General features: G+C 41.0%; 1 protein-coding gene and 1 long non-coding RNA gene across 10 annotated transcripts in view; one reads left to right on the forward strand and one right to left on the reverse strand.

Annotated features, from left to right (window-relative positions):
- The window catches only part of NDUFAF6 (NADH:ubiquinone oxidoreductase complex assembly factor 6), a 36,882-nt gene that overhangs the window by 2,766 nt on the left and 16,322 nt on the right, over positions 1-17,794 (forward strand). For 2 of the 6 annotated variants that reach the window (XM_039523922.1, XM_039523924.1), the window contains exons 1-5: positions 1,303-1,508; positions 4,174-4,273; positions 8,093-8,215; positions 12,269-12,325; positions 14,548-14,650. In XM_039523922.1, coding sequence (XP_039379856.1) covers positions 1,342-1,508; positions 4,174-4,273; positions 8,093-8,215; positions 12,269-12,325; positions 14,548-14,650 — 550 coding nt within the window. In that variant the 5' untranslated portion in view covers positions 1,303-1,341. Of the gene's footprint in view, positions 1-1,123; positions 1,146-1,302; positions 1,509-4,173; positions 4,278-8,092; positions 8,216-12,268; positions 12,326-14,547; positions 14,651-17,794 lie in introns of those variants that run through there. The other 4 variants (XM_039523923.1, XM_039523926.1, XM_039523927.1 and 1 more) reach the window with 4 other exon arrangements.
- On the reverse strand, positions 9,452-17,087 carry LOC120397675. 4 transcript variants are annotated; one of them, XR_005593921.1, is made up of 5 exons: positions 17,029-17,087; positions 12,709-12,873; positions 12,002-12,033; positions 10,475-10,584; positions 9,452-10,341 (listed from the first exon to the last, which is right to left on the reverse strand). It is a non-coding gene; the product is annotated as an uncharacterized LOC120397675 (long non-coding RNA). The 4 variants fall into 4 exon arrangements; XR_005593920.1 differs by having other exon boundaries at positions 9,681-10,341; positions 10,475-10,540; XR_005593922.1 differs by having other exon boundaries at positions 9,681-10,341; positions 10,475-10,540; positions 12,709-12,795; positions 17,029-17,050.

Raw genomic sequence — 17,794 nt, forward strand, 5'->3', positions numbered from 1 at the left:
CCCTGGCAACCTGACAAGTGTAGTGTGAAAAACTGCTATCTGACTTGCTATTTAGGGTGAACTGAGCACATTCAGTAACATCTGCTGAAGCAACTGCCCTTCACCCTACCCTTACTTGGCATCAGATTCTGCAGACAGCTTTTTGGCTTAAAAAGGGGCAAAGGGGGCAAATCGGAGTGGGGGGGCTGGCAGTGGCCAGGGTCTGAGCAGGGGATGGAAATAGACTGGCGGGGGGGGGGGGAGGGTTCAAGCAGCTAGAAGCAGGGTTAGGATAGGGGCTGAGGAGAGGCAAAATCAGGAAGCTGGAGTTAAGTTCAGGGGTCAGAGGCTGCCAGAGGGCAAAACACTGCACAGGGTAACAGTTATACCCCTGTGGACTGAGACACCAGTGTTTGTAAAAATAGAGTGGGGGAAAGTGGGGGCAGATTTTTTTTTATTTGGTCAGAGGGGCTTTTTTATTTCCTGTCCCACAGGACAGTCCATCTCAGCATGGGCTTCTCAGGGCTGGGCATCCCAATGCCTAGTCACCTCAGCTCCTTCCTATCTGATATAATCTACTGAGGCGCGGCAGGAGATTTAATTCAGTGAAATATTTTACATATATCCTCTCAGACACAAAGAATCGCTCATCAGTTTATATGACTGCATAAAGTCTCATAGCAGTTTACAAATTGTCTTATCTGCTGCTGGGATTCCCTGAATTGCGGCTCCCTTCCTTGTAATCCATTTTAAATATACTTTTGCTCCTTTTAATTGATTACTTTTAAAAATGTTATTTTCATTACTCTTAGCACTTCATAATTTACCTTTATTATCACTGAGCAGATGCATGTCATTGTACTATTTAATTTATATTTTAATAACATACTCATCGAAAATATGTATAAGCTGCATAATACATGATGTTTTAAATGACCTCACTCTATTAAGAGGTAATTGACACATTGGTACAGGAAGCAGGGTTGTTTGAAAGCTGAAGACTTTATGCTTCCATCTCACACCACTGTCAAGTTTTTCCTTTAGACGCTCTTTGTTGCACATAAAAGAAAGTTAGTGTAGCCAGAGGTGGGCACTGGGCAGAGTAGGCAGATGTACCCCGATCGCTCACAATTTGCTGTCTATCCCCGGACCAGAGGACGGGAAAGGTGAGAAGGTAGCAAATTTAGGACAAATCAGCAAATAAGAACAACCTTGTATCAGTAACTGCTACCGGTAGCAAATCACACCAGAAGCAGTTTTTTACACTACCGGCACTAGCGACCCGGCGGAGGCGGAGGGCGGCACTGCAGGCAGAGGGTGATTGACAGGAGGGGCGGTGCACCAGGCAGCACGGCGGCCGCCATGGCACTGAGCTGCGGGGCTCGCCACGGGCCCTGTTCCCGGCAGCTGCTGGGGCCAAGCGCCCGCGGGCGGCTCGTGCGGCCGGCGGTCTGGGGAAGGAGCGCGGCCCCGGCCTCCAGCCAGCCCGGCCCCGGGGGAGAGGTGCAGTACTGCGCCGAGCTGCTGCGGTGAGTCCGGTGTGGGGCGGGCGCAGGGCTGTAACCCCCGCCCCCACTCTGCGCCCCAGCCCCATGGGGGGAGGGGCTGTAACCCCCGTCCCCACTCTGCGCCCCAGCCCCATGGGGGGGAGGGGCTGTAACCCCCACCCTGAGACCCGTGGGGGCGGGGGCTGTAACCCCTGTTCTCCCAGTGAGCCCCAGGCCCTTGGGGGAGGAGGGCTGTAACATACTAAAAAAGCAATAAAAGGCATGACCCTAATTTACTTAGTAGTTGTAAGTCACCTTTAAAATTAATCCTCATTTTGGGGGAGGTGAAGTAACACAAGCAATGTTAGTCTTAAAATGTATCCCCCTGCGGGGAGTTTTACCCTCGTGGATGAGGAGAGTGGAGGTAGAACTGGATTTAAAGCACGGAGAACTTTAAAATGAAGACTAATCAGTTTCATTGAAATTCACTGAAAATGTTCATGGCTATAGTGAGATGTTTAAAGGGACACACTAGCATAAAAACACACTTCTGTCTGAACATTCTTTGCTTCCTTGTTGTTACAAGCTACACCTAAGCTGAAATTTATTACAGGGAGGAAAAAGTCTCTCTCTAAACAGGATCAGCAAAGAATCCTGTGGCACCTTATAGACTAACAGACGTTTTGCAGCATGAGCTTTCGTGGGTGAATACCCACTTCTTCGGTGCATCCGAAGAAGTGGGTATTCACCCACGAAAGCTCATGCTGCAAAACGTCTGTTAGTCTATAAGGTGCCACAGGATTCTTTGCTGCTTCTACAGAACCAGACTAACACGGCTACCCCTCTGATACTCACTCTCTAAACAGGGGGTGGGGAGACTTTGTATCATTAGTTTAATTGTTTTCCCCTATGTACTCACTGGGTCAGTTTCCTCTGTTGTTTGAGTGGGGGTTTTCACATACTAAGGGGAGAGAATAACTTCCAAAATAGGGAAATGTCATTGTACAACTATCAATACTGCAGGGGCAGGTGTAGTACTGGATACTTTTGTAACTCATTTTTAAAGAATGACTAGATTTCAAAGTGATGGTATTCCTTTGTTAAGATAATTTTAAAGGAACATTTGGTTGGTCTGTAATTAACTATGAAAGTGCCCTTTAAGGACCTGCTCCTAAGCCTGTTGAGGGGTAGGTGTCAGAGAGGTAGCCGTGTTAGCCTGGATCTGTAAAAAGCAACAAGGAGTCCTGTAGCACCTTATAGACTAACAGACTTATTGGAGCATAAGCCTTTGTGGGTGAATACCCACTTCATCAGATGCATGATCTTTCCATGAAATCGAAAGGTGTCTTTCCATTGACCTCAGTGGGCTTTGGATCAGGCTCCAGAACAGGTTTAGAAAGTAGTTGCCCAAGGTCACCCAAAGTACTTTTAGGGATTTGTTCTGAAAATTCACAGTAGATTTCCAGTTACTGTTTTTACTTCCACAAAGTACTTGTCTGCAAATCTAGTTTTCTTTTTGCCTTGACACTCATAATTAAATAGTTAAAACTTGCCCAGTTATTTTTTATTTTTACCTTGTCTATGAAACAAACATAACTAAAATGGGGTGGGAGGGGATCAACAGTTCTCATGAAAGTGAGTAAATGTGTGCCCAGATGTCTGCCTCTTGAAGTTAGGGGCTGTACCTTGAATGCAAAGTTTCACCCTATGAATGCAAGGGGTGGAAAAAACAGGCACCTTAACTATATAGACAGTTTTGAATTCTGCTTGCAATAAGAATAGTTGAGTAGAACTCTGCATTTTATGGCACGGTTTTGTGTGCTGCAGTTGTTTTTAATTTAATGGCACTCCCAAGTGGCCAAAGGAGTGTATATCAGTTTAGATCAGCAGCATGCTACCTATAGTCCATATGTCACAGTTGTAAACTTTATGCTGTGATTGGAATTGCAAACAAACAAAAGGACATATCTACACTTGGAGCTGAGAGTTTGATTCACAGTTTGAAGAGGCATATTTGCATTAGTGCTCAGTGAGCCTACACACTGAAAATAAAGTGTACATATGGAAGCATAAGTGGCAGGAGAAGCTAGCTGCCCTGAGTACATGCCCATCCAAGATCCTAAGCATTTACTTGGGGGTGGCTAGCCCATCCAATGGCTCGCACTACTGCAGCTATATTATATGTTTAGCTGTTAGTTTCATCAGAGCTAATGTGGGAATGTCTTCTCAAGCTGGGAATATCACCTCCAGCTCCAGAAGTAGACATACCCAGAAACTTCACTAGTTAAACAAACAGTTCTCTGCCAAGCTCCAAAGAGTGTTGTGTTTTATAATAAAATATTACAATCTCTGTAAGCGTGGTTTCATTAGAACACAAGATTGGAAGTCAGTAGATTTGGACTGTAATTGCAGTTTTGCCACAGACTTGCTTTGTGACTTGGGGCAAATCTCTTAAAGCCTGATTCTGAAAGGTGCAGTTGCTCCTGCTGGTGCACAGGGTGTTCAGATTACTTCCCAGGGGGAGTGAATGAAATCTGTTCTTTTAACTGTTTAAAATAAAAACATATATTTTTGCTTTGGTCAGAGTTACTAGTTGAGCTCACAATTCACTCCTGTTAGAAGTAAGTTCAGTGCTGACCAGCTGAATGCTTAATTTACATATAGTTATAAATAAAATGTATAATCTCTTTTTGTTTGTCATATATAGGAAACGTGACTATGAAGGGTTTCTGTGTTCTCTATTGTTGCCTGCAGAATCCCGCACCTCTGCTTTTGCACTGAGAGCCTTCAATGTTGAACTAGCCCAGGCAGGTATTAAAATATATTTGTGAAATACTGAACTATAACAATCATTTCAAGACTCCAGGTTGAACTGTAAAGAAGTGTTCTATGATGAGATTAAAGTTTTGTGTTTCAAAGGATGATAAAAAGATGGTCCACCACAAAACCCCAGATCTAAACACCTGTAGAAACTGAGGGGGCTTGGAATCTAAACTTGGATCTGAATTGTGCAGCTGACTCGTATCTGTAAAGGATCAAACCAAAAACCTTGAGAGCAGATTCATTTCTAGGTCTATGCTGGCAGAGACTTGGCAGACTTTCAGGAGGGAAGGTTGCAGATTTAAAAAAAACGCAATGTGATTACATTTTCTCTCTGCTATATGGCTGTAGTAGGCTATACCTCTCTAATGTCCCCTAGGGAAGAGGGTGGGCAGTGCTCCTGTCTCTGGTGCAAAGCCCTCCAGCTGTGCTGTTCAGGGCATCTGCCCTCTGGTGGGAGGAGTTAAAGTAGTCCAAACAAAAAGTCAGTATGCTTCCACAGCCCTCAAAAAGCAGAGCCCTAGGCCTTCAGGAAGCCAAGGAGAAAAATAAAAGAAAAAAGTACCTGCCCTTCTCTTTCCTGAGAGGGCTTGGGCAGCCAAGGCTCTCAATCCATTTCCTGGTCAGCAACCCCTATTGCAAAGTGACAGGGAACACCTTCAGAGTGCCACCCTACACTGAGCAAGCATCATCCTCCCTTTTAAGGACCTGCTTATTTTCAGGCTTGACAAGCCTCACAAGTGTGCTGCTGTGTTAAGGCTGATTTTGCCCGGAGGAGCTCTTTAACTCCTTTCTGACTGGGGTAGAGATCTGCCCCACCACAGTGACTCACAAACTGCCAGTGCAACCACAAAAGTTGATGCTTGCAAGAAAGGCCTGGCTAGAACAGCCCAGGGGACGAGCTGATTAAACATAATCCTGTTTAGCCTCTGTTGTCAGGACTCTTGGCAAACTCCTGGCAGAATTTAAAGCTGCCCTCCGTAGCAGTGGGAACAATGCCTGTGATCCCCTGGGGTGGATTCCTCTGAGGTGAAACTGGTCCAGGATCTGAACTTTGTGTGTTTGAAATCCAGATTCTGATCTGGATTTTGTGGTTCAGCCCAGTCTCATAATACATGTGCCTTCAGAAGAATATTTGAAATAGCTGCTTGTCTTTGGGTTGCAGTAGTGCAATGCTGAATCTTTAAAAATATATTTTATATCTGATTAAAAAGTACAAGAAAATCTCAAGAGCAGTAAAACAAATACTCATCACAAAAACAAGAATTACATTAGTATGCAATAGCTTGCTGAAGTTCAGTATTTTAATTACCAAGTGATGTATATAAAAACATTACCTACTAGCAACGTTTAAAAATTTCTTGGTAATTTAGTTGAACTGAAGGCGGTAGATGTGATTTTTTTTTTAAATGATAGGTAAAGCAAGTGACTAAGGTGAAATCTACAACAAAGCAATCTTTAATAATTTATAGGAAGATTTGGGCAAAGTGTTTGATCTTCACTGTGGCATATTAGACACATTTTTGTTTCTGTCAGAGGTATTGGCCCTTCCTACGAACAGCTTGTCTATAGTCATAAATAATAGTCATAGACTTATTATTGGAAAATTGCACGACTGGAGAAAAGCTGGTTTTTACACAGGCATGACTGATGAAAAATCTTAATTGTTGCATATCTTGGTGAACTGAAGGAGCGCCAGTTGAAACTTTAAGTTAACTGTCAGAATTTTTTTTATAAAATACCTGAATAACTTGGCAAAATTTTTAAAGAATAAAATTGTTCATTTAGTATGCTATGTTTGCAGGGTGAAATCCTGCTCCGATTATTTCCCCCTCCCCAAGTTTTGCTATTGATTTCAGTGGGGCTAGAATTTCACCCAACATGTGTTGTTTCATTTGGGATATATGTGGCCATATTTTTGAAAGAAGCTGAGTGCCCACCTGTTGATTCACGGGTAAGATGCAGTTGCTCAGCACCTTTGAAAATCAAGCCGTTAATTATTAGGGGCTTGTCCCTGTGAGATGCTGAGTTTTCAGCTCCCCAATGCAATGTACAGGCTCAGCATCACTGGCAAGGGTACTTACTGCCCAAACCTGCAAGATGCTAAGGTATCCAAACTGGAAATAATTTAACATTCTGCTTTGTACATCATCACAAACAATTGAACACTGGAATCCAAGCTCTGCTGGCAGTTTTCTTGATGATAGATATGTCATTATCTGACTTGTTTTCTTGCAACTGTTGAAATCCTGATAGTAGTAAAAATTTGACTCACTCCTGCAAGCCCTCAGTGTCTTTAGTGCCTTCCTTTTGAAGTCATGTTAAAAAAAGAAAAAAGTACATGTGTGTGTGTATATGTATAAAAATTGCATTTATTTTATTTTCTCCTCCTACTCCTTTGGTACGTTGCTCACTGTTTTAGATTGTAATCTCTTTGGTCAGTGACTGTGGCCTAAGAAATTAGGTGTTGTGAGGCTGAGTGTCACAACTTCTAACTTTTAGGCACCTAGAAAATCCCTGTGATTCACAAAGCCTGACCCCTGGTTTACACTACATAATTACTTTGGTGTAGCTAGCTCGCTCAGGGGTGTGAATAATCCACACCTCTGAGTGACACAGTTATACCAATGTAAGTGCCAGTGCAGACAGTGCTATGTTGGCGGGAGAGCTTTTCCCGCCAACATAGCTACCACCTTTTGTGGTGGTAGAGATATAAAGCCAACAGGAGACACTTCTCCCATTGTCTTAGAGCATCTTCACCAGAAGCTCTACAGTGGCACAGCTACTGTACATAGCTACTGTGCTGCTGTAAATTTGTAGTGTAGACCTGCCCTGAGTTAAGTCCTTAACCTCCTATACAACTAATGGGGAGAGACACCTTCAACTGTGATTCACAAAAGCCATCATGCTGGGCAGGGAGCTACCTAAGCTAGTCATCCAATAAGAGGTGTGTGTGCTACAATTCACCCTTGTCTTGGAGAGAGGCACCTAAGTCTGGGCTGCAGGGAGGTGTCCATGTTGTCTTGGGATTCTCAGCTGCAAACTCTCTATTTGCAGTAGGTGCCTACACTGTTAGCAAAAAGCCACAGAGGAGGAAGAGGACTTCTCTCAACTTTTAGCCCAGTGGCTAGGATACTCACCTGGGATATGGGAGACCCCTGGTTCAAGTCCCTCCTCTACCTGAGGGGAAGAAAGGATTAGAACTTTGATGTGACCCCTCTTAAGTGAGTGCTCTAACCATTGGGTTATGGGATATTCTGATGTAGGGCTCCCTCAGTCTTTCATGTTGAAGTCGTTGCACTCTGGCTAAATAAAGTCAATGGATTAGGGAGACTAGATCCTAGGTCTCCTGCTTCCTAGGTGAGTCCTCAAATGACCAAGTTGGTCTACACTACCACTGTAAGTTGATCTAAGTTACACTACTTAAGTTATATCGACTTCAGTTACATAACTGAGGTCAGCTTACAGCAGTGTCTGCACTGAGCTATGTTGACAGGAGATGCTCTCCTGTGGACATAGCTTCTGCTTCTTAGGGAGGTGGAGTAGAGACTTTATGGGAGAGCACTCTGCCATCAGTTTAGCATGTCTTCACCAGACCCGCTAAATCAACACCGCTGCATTGATCGCAGCAGTGCCAATTTAGCTGGGAGTGTAGACATGGTCTTACTTGTGAAAGATGCATATTGATGGCATATGACCAGAAAAATCATTCAGGAAAGATGATACTTAGTTATGCTCTTTAAGTGTCGTAAACGAAATGCCTCCATTAGACGGTAAATTTCACTCTTTAAATATATTCTTTCTAGATTAAAGACTCCATAACACAGAAGACCATAGGTTTGATGCGAATGCAGTTTTGGAGGAAAGCTGTGGAAGATATATACTGTGATAACCCACCACATCAGCCAGTTGCTATAGAACTGTGGAAGGTAAAATATCTTTCCTGTCTTAAAATTTACTTACAATTATTCTTTTACCCGCGGAAAATGTTTTGTTGTTTTGCATGTGCTATACTGCATACTAACTGTATTTTGTGTTGTACATATATTGTATGATATGTTGTCTGTGTTATACTAAGAGCAGCCTGAAGCAAAAAAGGGAGAGATGGACAGTCATGAAGCTGATATCTAGGGAGAAGTTACCAGAAAAATGTAGCAACTAGTCAGAACTATGTTAATCAGAGAATTTGCCTTCTAACCAGGTGAAGGGACAAAATCATTAGAGTGACAACTGTAAATCAGTACCAATTAAAGTGTTTAAGTAAACTTTCCTGAGCCTATGCTAGCCTTTTCCAAAGGTTTAAGAACTAAAAGAAGACAGAAATTAGTGTGATCAGAAACTAAAGCCAGAAAGGCGACCATACAACGAAAGATACACTATAGAAGCCCCACACCCTCACAGTTAAAACTATATTGCACACTATTTCGTATTCCATTGCACTTTGACTCCCTAGAAAACTGCATAGCTGACAGTAGGTCATTTTTAAAAAAAACTTGCACAAAATGCAAGTCCTGATTTGTATGCTGAGTTACAGGGATTCTATGAACCTGCCAACTTTTGAAATATTTGCTTCAAGACACCTCTGTGTAAGTTCATGGAAGCCCCAGAACAACAAACTCAAGCATGCCTACAATGTAGCATCTCCGCTGGCCATGGTTCAGGACAAAATGACCAGCTGACCAAACCTGTTCACTCTAGTTAGGACCCCCACTGCACCAGATAACTGATGATTGCCTGTACTTAACATGAGAATAAATAGACCCCAATATGCAGGGCTGCCTGGGGGGGGGCAAGTGGAGCAATTTGCCTCGGGCCCCGCAGGGGCCCCCACGGGAATATAGTATTCTATAATATTGCAACTTTTTTTTTTATGGAAAGGGCCCCCGAAATTGCTTTGCCCCAGGCCCCCTGAATCCTCTGGGTGGCCCTGCCAATATGTTGCTTTACAGTTATGATTTTCAGCTGGGATAGGTCACTGCCTTAGGACCACAGACTAACATCTAGACTCTGCATCTAAGGCATCATGTGCCTCTGTCCATGTTGAAAGTGCAGAAAAAATATGGAACCCCACCTGTAATAGTGGGTTACTATACTACAATTCCTGTATGATTGGGGGGTTCACTTGAGGCATCATGGCTCCTCATCTACTGCCTGTTGTTTATCTGAGGTCAGAGATCACAGCCCTTTACTATCCCCTTTTTCTGATGTTGGCACTGCTGTGTTAATGGATGCATCCAGTGTGCTCTTCCTCCTTTAGGTGTGATGCCAAGCACAAGTCAGTACTTGTTTCTGTCAACAATCCTATTCAAATTATAAACAAGAAACTCTTGAAGAAAGAGAGAAAATACTGGTAATGCCAAGAAATAAACAGCATCTATTTGAGTCTCATCTAGGAGATCCAACATTATTCCTAGATATCTCCAACTCAGAATTTATTTATTTCTTCAGCCACAACAAAGCTCTATATAATTAAAACAGAAGCTGGCAAGTATTCTGGACCTTAGTTATAGATTATTGGATTCAAAGCCCCAATATTACAGACTAAATGTCTTTGGTGCAAAGGGTAAAATTTGATATTGGTAATCTTATTTCTGCACCTTTTACTTTTTATTCACTTTCTCTTTCTGCCCCAGTACATGCCAGACTGCCCACAAGCAAGCTGGTCTCTGTTCTCCCACTGTGTCTGTGCTTCCAGGAATGGATTTGGTCCTCGGTTACTCTTTTTCCATTCCAAAGGTCCACTCCTGTGTGGTTGTCTCTTGTCTGGATCTAATAGATTCAGCGTTTACTGGCTTGGGGTATGTCTAAACATGTTCTTCCCAGCTCTCCTCATTGAGGCCTTCTTGGATGAATAACAATGGATTCTTCCCAAAGGATAATTGTAGAAAACATCATGTGGATGAGCATCTGTATAAAATGCCAGATTTTGAGATAGTTAGACCTGCTGGTCATATATCCTCTTTCCAGGAAGCAAACCAATCTTGTAATGGCGGGAGATGAATAGATCCATTTCTGCAACAAGGGTTGCTCTCACACCTGGCTTCTCTATCAGGCCCTTTAAACAGAATCAATTGCCAAATGAGCTCATGAGAAATAGTTCAGAAAGCTTAAAAGCATTTCTTGGATGTTCAATCAGCTTTGCTGGGCAAAGAGAACACTGAGGCAAACTAACAATCTCCTTGGATTACCTCATAATGGTGCACTCATATTGGTTCCCAGAGTTGTGATTTTATTTCTTGTGCTGCTGGACGCACCTGGAATGATACTGTATGGTCATTTCAGTCTTTGCAGAGAGTAGCTGCCCAAAAAAGGACAGGTTGTTATAAAAATAAAAAACAATTCAAGTTATTTTTTACAGGAAAAAGCAGTCCAAATTCATGGATAACCTGCTGACCTCTCTCGTAGCCCAATTCATAGCGCTTCTTTAGTTAATGTTTCTTCTATCAAAAACATTGCATACTATATTTTCATTACTAGGTTTGTATGGGGAACAATTGCAGTTTTACACATCAGTTATCGTTTTGGTATATATTAAATACCTATTCCCAAATATTTTATATGCAATATGGCCAACATTTTCAAACGTGGTTCCCAAAGTTTGGTGAACAAATTCATATGAAGGCATCTAAATAAAACTAGCCTGATTTTCAGAGGTGCTGAACGCTTGCAGCTCCCATTGATTTAAAAAGCCTAAATATGAATTTAGGCACTGAAGTTTAGACACCCATGCTTGAAAACTCTGATCTTTGAAAATGTTTTGTATTTTATCAGGAAACTCATCAGATTGTGTATGAAATTATGGGCTCTCTTTTCAAAAGTGACCTCTAACTCCATCTTGAATGCCAGTTGAGACACTGAGAGCCTAATTCTAAACACATTTCAATGGGAGTTGTCAGTGTTCAGACCTTCAGTCAGGACCTGTATGTTTGAAGTTATGCGCCCAAAATTAGAAGTAATTATTTACAATTTGGGCCATGGTGTCTGTAATTTAACAGAACTCAACTTGCTGCTTCTTGACCACTATGGCACTGTTGCAGCCAATGCACTTACCAGACAGTTAGTGCTGACAAACTGGGAAACCAGTTGGGCATCTAAGGCCTCATCTAAAGTCTACTGAAATCATTAAAAAGATGTACCTTTGCAACATTTTTTTTAAATATCTGTAAAAATAGTTATTTAGGATTTAAATTAGATGTAAAGAGGCAGATAATGATCTATAGAAAGCCTTGATTCTGAGAACAGACTGCTCCAAAACTTCTATCATAAACAGTTAATCATGTCAGACTTATTGTACTCAACAGGACATAACTGGCTGCAAAATTGAAGGTGATTTTGAGGGAATTATTGTAAATAATAAGATTGAAAAAAATGGAATAGAATGGAGCAGCTGTGGAAGGAGGGCAAGAGTCTGACAGAGATGAGTGGCTGAACAGGAGATGGTAGAGGATTATCAGTTTTCTATAATTTAATAATTATAATTAATATATATAAAATACTCATGTATATTAGAATATTATGTATAAACACTATCTGTTGACATAACATGTATACTCATACTAATTATTGTTCTCCTGAAAAACCATTTGGGAAGTGAACAATGTGATCTGCAAATATTTTGTGGAAAGTTGTAATAGAATGACTCAGTAATGGAATGAATGTGTAGACTTAAATTACATTTTAAAGACAATATATTTTTAAATTTCTCCTTCACTTACATGTTGGCTTGAGGCACAAGATTCTGTTTTTTCTGTAGCAATAGTAAAGAGAGATCAGCTGAAAAGTTTTGTACTTAATTTCTTTATCACACACATTTTATTCTTCCATTTTGATTTAACCCAGCTGATACGGAGCAAGTCAAATCTTACTTTTAATAACAAAGATCATTAAAAGAATTACAGCCTTGATCATACCTTGCTTTCAATAATTTTCAAAATTTTTCTTTTTTCTAAACTGTAACATGGCTTTTCTTTGTTCATTTCCAGGCTATCAAGAAACATAACTTGACTAAAAGGTGGCTTCTGAAGATTATTGATGAAAGAGTAAGTAATTTAATCTGTGTATGCATTTTAATTTTTCCTCTCATTTTTGACTTTTTGAATCATGAGCTCTTTAAGTTTGAGTTAGATACACATCTTTCTGTTTCTGTATGGTTGTATTCTCTTTTTTTGAACAGGCGTGTCCTATATACTGGCCCTTGGTAGTTTTTAAAAATTTCTCCCTTGCTTTAAAACTCCACTCCTTGAGACTCCATTTCATATTCTCTATTATCTTTGTGGCCATGGTGGAGTGGGTAGAACTTCAAATTTTTTGCTTTAAAAAACTGCAGTTCTCATGAAAGCTTGCAGATTGTCAGTTCTGAATACTAATGCCCTCACTTTCGCAATATCAGTGCAAGCTTCCGAATGCCACCCTGTAAATTTACCTCATTGCTGACTGGAGGGTCTAGGGGTCTGTGGGCTTATGTGGTGCTTAGACCTTGGGCTGGCCCTCTGCACAGAGGTGAGTTTCCCTTCAAGAGATCAGAGACAGTTAGCTCTCACGCACAGCTGGCTTCCGGTCAATTCTCATTTCTAAAAGATGCAGTGCTCTGCAATTTATAAGAAGTCAAAGTGAAAAACTTCCTCAGACTGCCTTTTCATGCCATCCTATTCCTATCCATTTACATCATCTTAATCTCTTGACAGCATTCTGTGACCTTGTCTGTTTGGCTATTAGAAATTACTTTAAAATATTTCTATATTGCCTCATATCAAGATGAATTATGAGCTTAAAATTTCAAACAAATGTCGTTTATGATAACATGCACTTTTATATTGCCTTCCATACAAGATCGATCGATCTATCTATATAAGGTACTTATATGGCCCTGATTACCTAAGTTGTCTGAACGCCTCACCATCTCTAATGTATTTATCCTCGCAACACCCCTGTGAGGTAGAGAAATGTTAATATCCCCATTGTACAGATGGGGAACCGAGGCACAGAGAAGTTAAGGGACTTACTGAAAGTCACACAGGAAGCCTGTGGTAAAGCAGGCTATTGAATCTGGGTCCCCAGTCCCCTGGATCATACTTCCTATCAGAGCACTTTATAAACATTAATTACTTTAACATCACCACATCAGCGTGGGGTAGATAAGTATTAATATGCACATTCTGCACTGAAACTAAGGGACTTGGAAGTCCAGTGACTCGTCCAAGCACACACAAGGCGTCTATGGCATAGACCATCCAGGTCTCTTGACTCTCAGGCCTGTATGTTTTATCCACAAGACCAGCCTTCCTGTCACAGTGAGTGGGTGTTCTGTTTCTGACAGCATTTGCATGAGACAGCCAAGTACACTCAGTAGTTTAAAAGTCCTTTTAAAAAGCACACACTAGAAGAACATATTCTGATATCTGTAATTTTCTTTCACTAAGATATAAGCCTCATTCACTGACAATGGAATAGAATTGGCAGTTAATAGTGTAAACATACTGTACAGTACCTTCATCAGAACTAAGGGTGTGAGTCTGCAGTAGCATGAAGACTCCAAGGCCCGGTCTGCACTACAAAGTTTTGTTGGCATAGCTGTGTTGGTCAGATGTGAAAAAACCACACCTCCTATCTGACATAATTATGCCAGCAAAAATCCCAGTATAGATGCACATATGCTGACAGTGTGTTTCCATCAGCATAGTTAATAATTCAGTGTTGTTTGTAGTCATGTCAGTCTCAGGATATTAGAGCTTGTCTCTTTCAGCAACAGAAATTGGTCCAGTAAAAGATACTGTCTCACCCACCTTGTCTCTCTAGCATAGCTAATGTCATTTGGGGTGGTGGTAGTGTTCTTGCCAGCAAAAAACTCCTGTTGGTATACGCTGTATCTATGGCAGGGGACTCTGTCAGTATAGCTGTACTGGCAAAGTGCTTGTAGAGTAAACAAGCACCAGTTGATTTAATGATAATGCAATATTGCAAGAGAGAATTTAAATCCATAACAGTTTTGGTTCCTTCAACAACCTTAGCTGGTTGCCCTTGCACATACATAATATTTTGTATTGCTGGAGATGTTTTAAAATGTATTCCTTAATGTGTATATGGTTATATTCATACACGCACATGTGATTCCTCCCCATCCCCTAATGTGAGTTACTTTGTCCACTGTACCCTAATGAAGGATTATGTAGATCTGCTCATAATGATCAGTTTGCACAAAAAAATCCATGTTCATGTTGGAATACAGACTCGTACATATTCATATTCTGTGCTTAAACTACAGGAGAAAAATTTGGATGACAGACCATATCGCAGCATCCAGGAACTTGAAACATATGCTGACAACACTCATAGCGCTCTCTTGTATCTCACCTTGGAAATGCTGGGTATGTGCTTTTTTTTTATTTAGGGTTTTATGGAGAATGTATCAGTACTGCTACTATATTTATTAATGGGGAGGATTTTCAAAAGTGCTGATGGTTGAGCTAATTCTGCTCCCATTGAAGTTAGCAGTAAAGCTTCCACTGACTTTAACAGGACAAGAATAGGTAAGCGCTCAGCATTTCTGAAAATCCAACTTTTAAATCTATAAAATTAAGGGCTGTCAATTAATCGCAGTTAACTTACGTGATTAACTAAAAAAAAATTGATTAAAAAAATTAATTGCAATTAATCACAGTTTTAATTGTACTGTTAAACAATAGAATACCAATTGAAATTTATTAAGTTGGATGTTTTCCTACATTTTCATATATATTTTATTCTGTGTTGTAATTGAAATCAGTGTACATTATTTTTATTAAATATTTGCACTGTAAAAATGATAAACAGAAGAAATAGTATTTTTTAATTTACCTCATACAAATACTGTAGTGCAGTATCTTTTTCGTGAAAGTGCAATTTATAAATGTAAATTTTTTTTGTTACATAACTGCATTCAAAAACAAAAAAAGTCAAACTTCAGAGCCTAGAAGTCCACTCAGTCCTACATTTTGTTCACCCAATTGCTAAGCCAAACACGTTTGTGTACATTTGCAGGAAATAATGCTGCCCTCTTCTTATTTACAATGTCACTAGAAAGTGAGAACAGGCATTTGCATGGCACTTTTGTAGCTGGCATTGCAAGGTATTTATGTGCCAGATACGCTAAACATTTGTATACCCCTTCATGCTTCGGCCACCATTCCAGAGGACATATTTCCATGCTGATGACGCTCGTTAAAAAAATATGTAAATTAAATTTGTGACTGAACTTTATTTCCCCTGCTCTGTTTTACCCGCATTTTTGCCATATATTTCACGTTATAGCAGTCTCGGATGATGACCCAGCACATGTTGTTCGTTTTAAGAACACTTTCACTGCAGATCTGACAAAACGCAAAGAAGGTACCAACGTGAGATTTGTAAAGATAGCTACAACACTCAACCCGAGGTTTAAGTATCTGAAGTGCCTTCCAAAATCTGAGAGGGACGAGGTGTGGAGCATGCTTGCAGAAGTCTTAAAAGAGCAACACACCAATGCGGAAACTACAGGATCCAAACCACCAAAAAGTAAAATCAACCTTGTGCTGGTGGCATCTGACTCAGATAATGAAAAAGAACATGTGTGGGTCCGTACTGCTCTGGATTGTTATCGAGCAGAATCCGTCGTCAGTATGGAAGCATGTCCTCTGGAATGGTGGTTGAAGCATGAAGGGACATACGAATCTTTAACGCATCTGGCACGTAAATACCTTGCAATGACAGCTACAACAGTGCCTTGCGAATGCCTATTCTCACTTTCAGGTGACATTGTAAACAAGAAGCAGGCAGCATTATCTCCTGCAAATGTAAACAAGCTTGTTTGTCTTAGCAATTGGGTAAACAAGAAGTCAGACTGTGTGGATTTGTAGGCTCTGAAGTTTTACATTGTTTTTTGTTTTTGAGTGCAGGTATGTAACAAAAAAAAGTAATCACATACTAAGTAAAAAAAACAAACAAACCAAAAAAACCCAATCAAAACCTAAAAAAATAGGCTAATTGTATACAGACTAGTAGCTGTATTCATTTAGAAAGGGAAAAGGAGTGGAGAGTGTAGGGACAATGTCTAACTCTATCTGCATATTGCCTAATGCAATGGGCTCTTGTGTAAGAGAAAGCAGTAGGGTGAGAACTTACCACATGGTTCTTGAACCCTGGACTGTCAGACTCTGTACTTCTAATGTTGATAGTAATCATCTGCCTCCATGCTTTGGAGGAAAATCTCTTTGACGGTCTGACTTGCATCTTTTAATTCGATAGAACCAACTCTGGAGAATGTTATGCCTACCATGTCTGTCTCAGAGCTTACTTTTTCCCTCACCAGCTCTGATGTTTTAGATGGACTTTAAGATTTTTAGCCTTTTTTTTTTTTTTTAAGCCATATCTCTTTGTGCTACGGTACCATAGTCCAGGCCCAAATGTGTAGATATGGCCTGTGGCAAATTGTCAGCACTATTATGATGGGTCTCATGCTTTCTCTTCTTTTGGGGGGTGGGTTCAGGGTGCCATTTCTTGCCCTTAAATTGGAATATTAATTGCCCCACTAGTGTCCTAGAGGAGGGGAGTGGAGAGGGAGGGACCTGGGCCCACCCTCTACTCCAGGTCCCAGCCCGGGGGCCCTGAGGATAGTTGTGAACCACTTGAACTGACGGTTCCTTCCCCTGGGCTACTTCCCTCTCCTGCCCTTCAGCTTTGGGGGGGGGGGCTTCCTGCTCTCCCTCGGCACAAGCCAGGTACCCCTTACCTAGGGTCTAGGACTTCTTAGCCCACCGCAGCACTTTTCCAAACTGTCCTCTGCTTCCCTTCAAACTGTTCTTTGCTCCGACACCAATTCTTTCTGCTCCAACTCCTTCAAACTGTCTGATTGAAGCAGGGGTTTTTATCATGTGACTGGCTTCAGGTGCTCTAATTGGCGTCAGGTGCTCTAGTTAATCTATAGCAAACTTTCTTCCCCTTACAGGGAATAAGGCTCCCTTCTAACCCTCTCCTGCTACCCTCTGGCCATGCTGTATCACAGGCCATAATATAAATATTAAAGAATAATATTGAAAATGTGCTAAGAGAAGAAGCTGTGACTTCATAAAATACAGGCATACCTAAATTAGACAAGTTATATTAGTGAACTAAATATCATTTTCAAATGTGACATGGTAGCAAAGAACATCAATCGGATCAAGGTAATGGGGGAAAAGCAAAATAAAAGGATATTTTGACTAAGCATCCAGTGAGGGGCTTGGGAATATAGATATACAAATATTTGAAGAGAGTAAATGCCAAATTAAGTTTGCTAAGTGAGCTAAGGTCTTTCTCTTCCCTGAAGAGTAAAGCATAAACGTTCTGAGAAACCACACTTCAGCCAATGGCTGCTGCAATACTTTACTAGCTTTCACCTCTGAGATTAGGTCTCAAGGACAATCTGTGAACACATGCTGTTTGAGGCAAATATATTCTTAACAGCTATAATACGAAAGTCGTGTAGTTTCTGCTCATGAGACTTGTTAATATGTTAC

Source organism: Mauremys reevesii, linkage group 2 (assembly GCF_016161935.1).
Source record: "Mauremys reevesii isolate NIE-2019 linkage group 2, ASM1616193v1, whole genome shotgun sequence".
Classification (NCBI taxonomy): domain Eukaryota; kingdom Metazoa; phylum Chordata; order Testudines; family Geoemydidae; genus Mauremys; species Mauremys reevesii.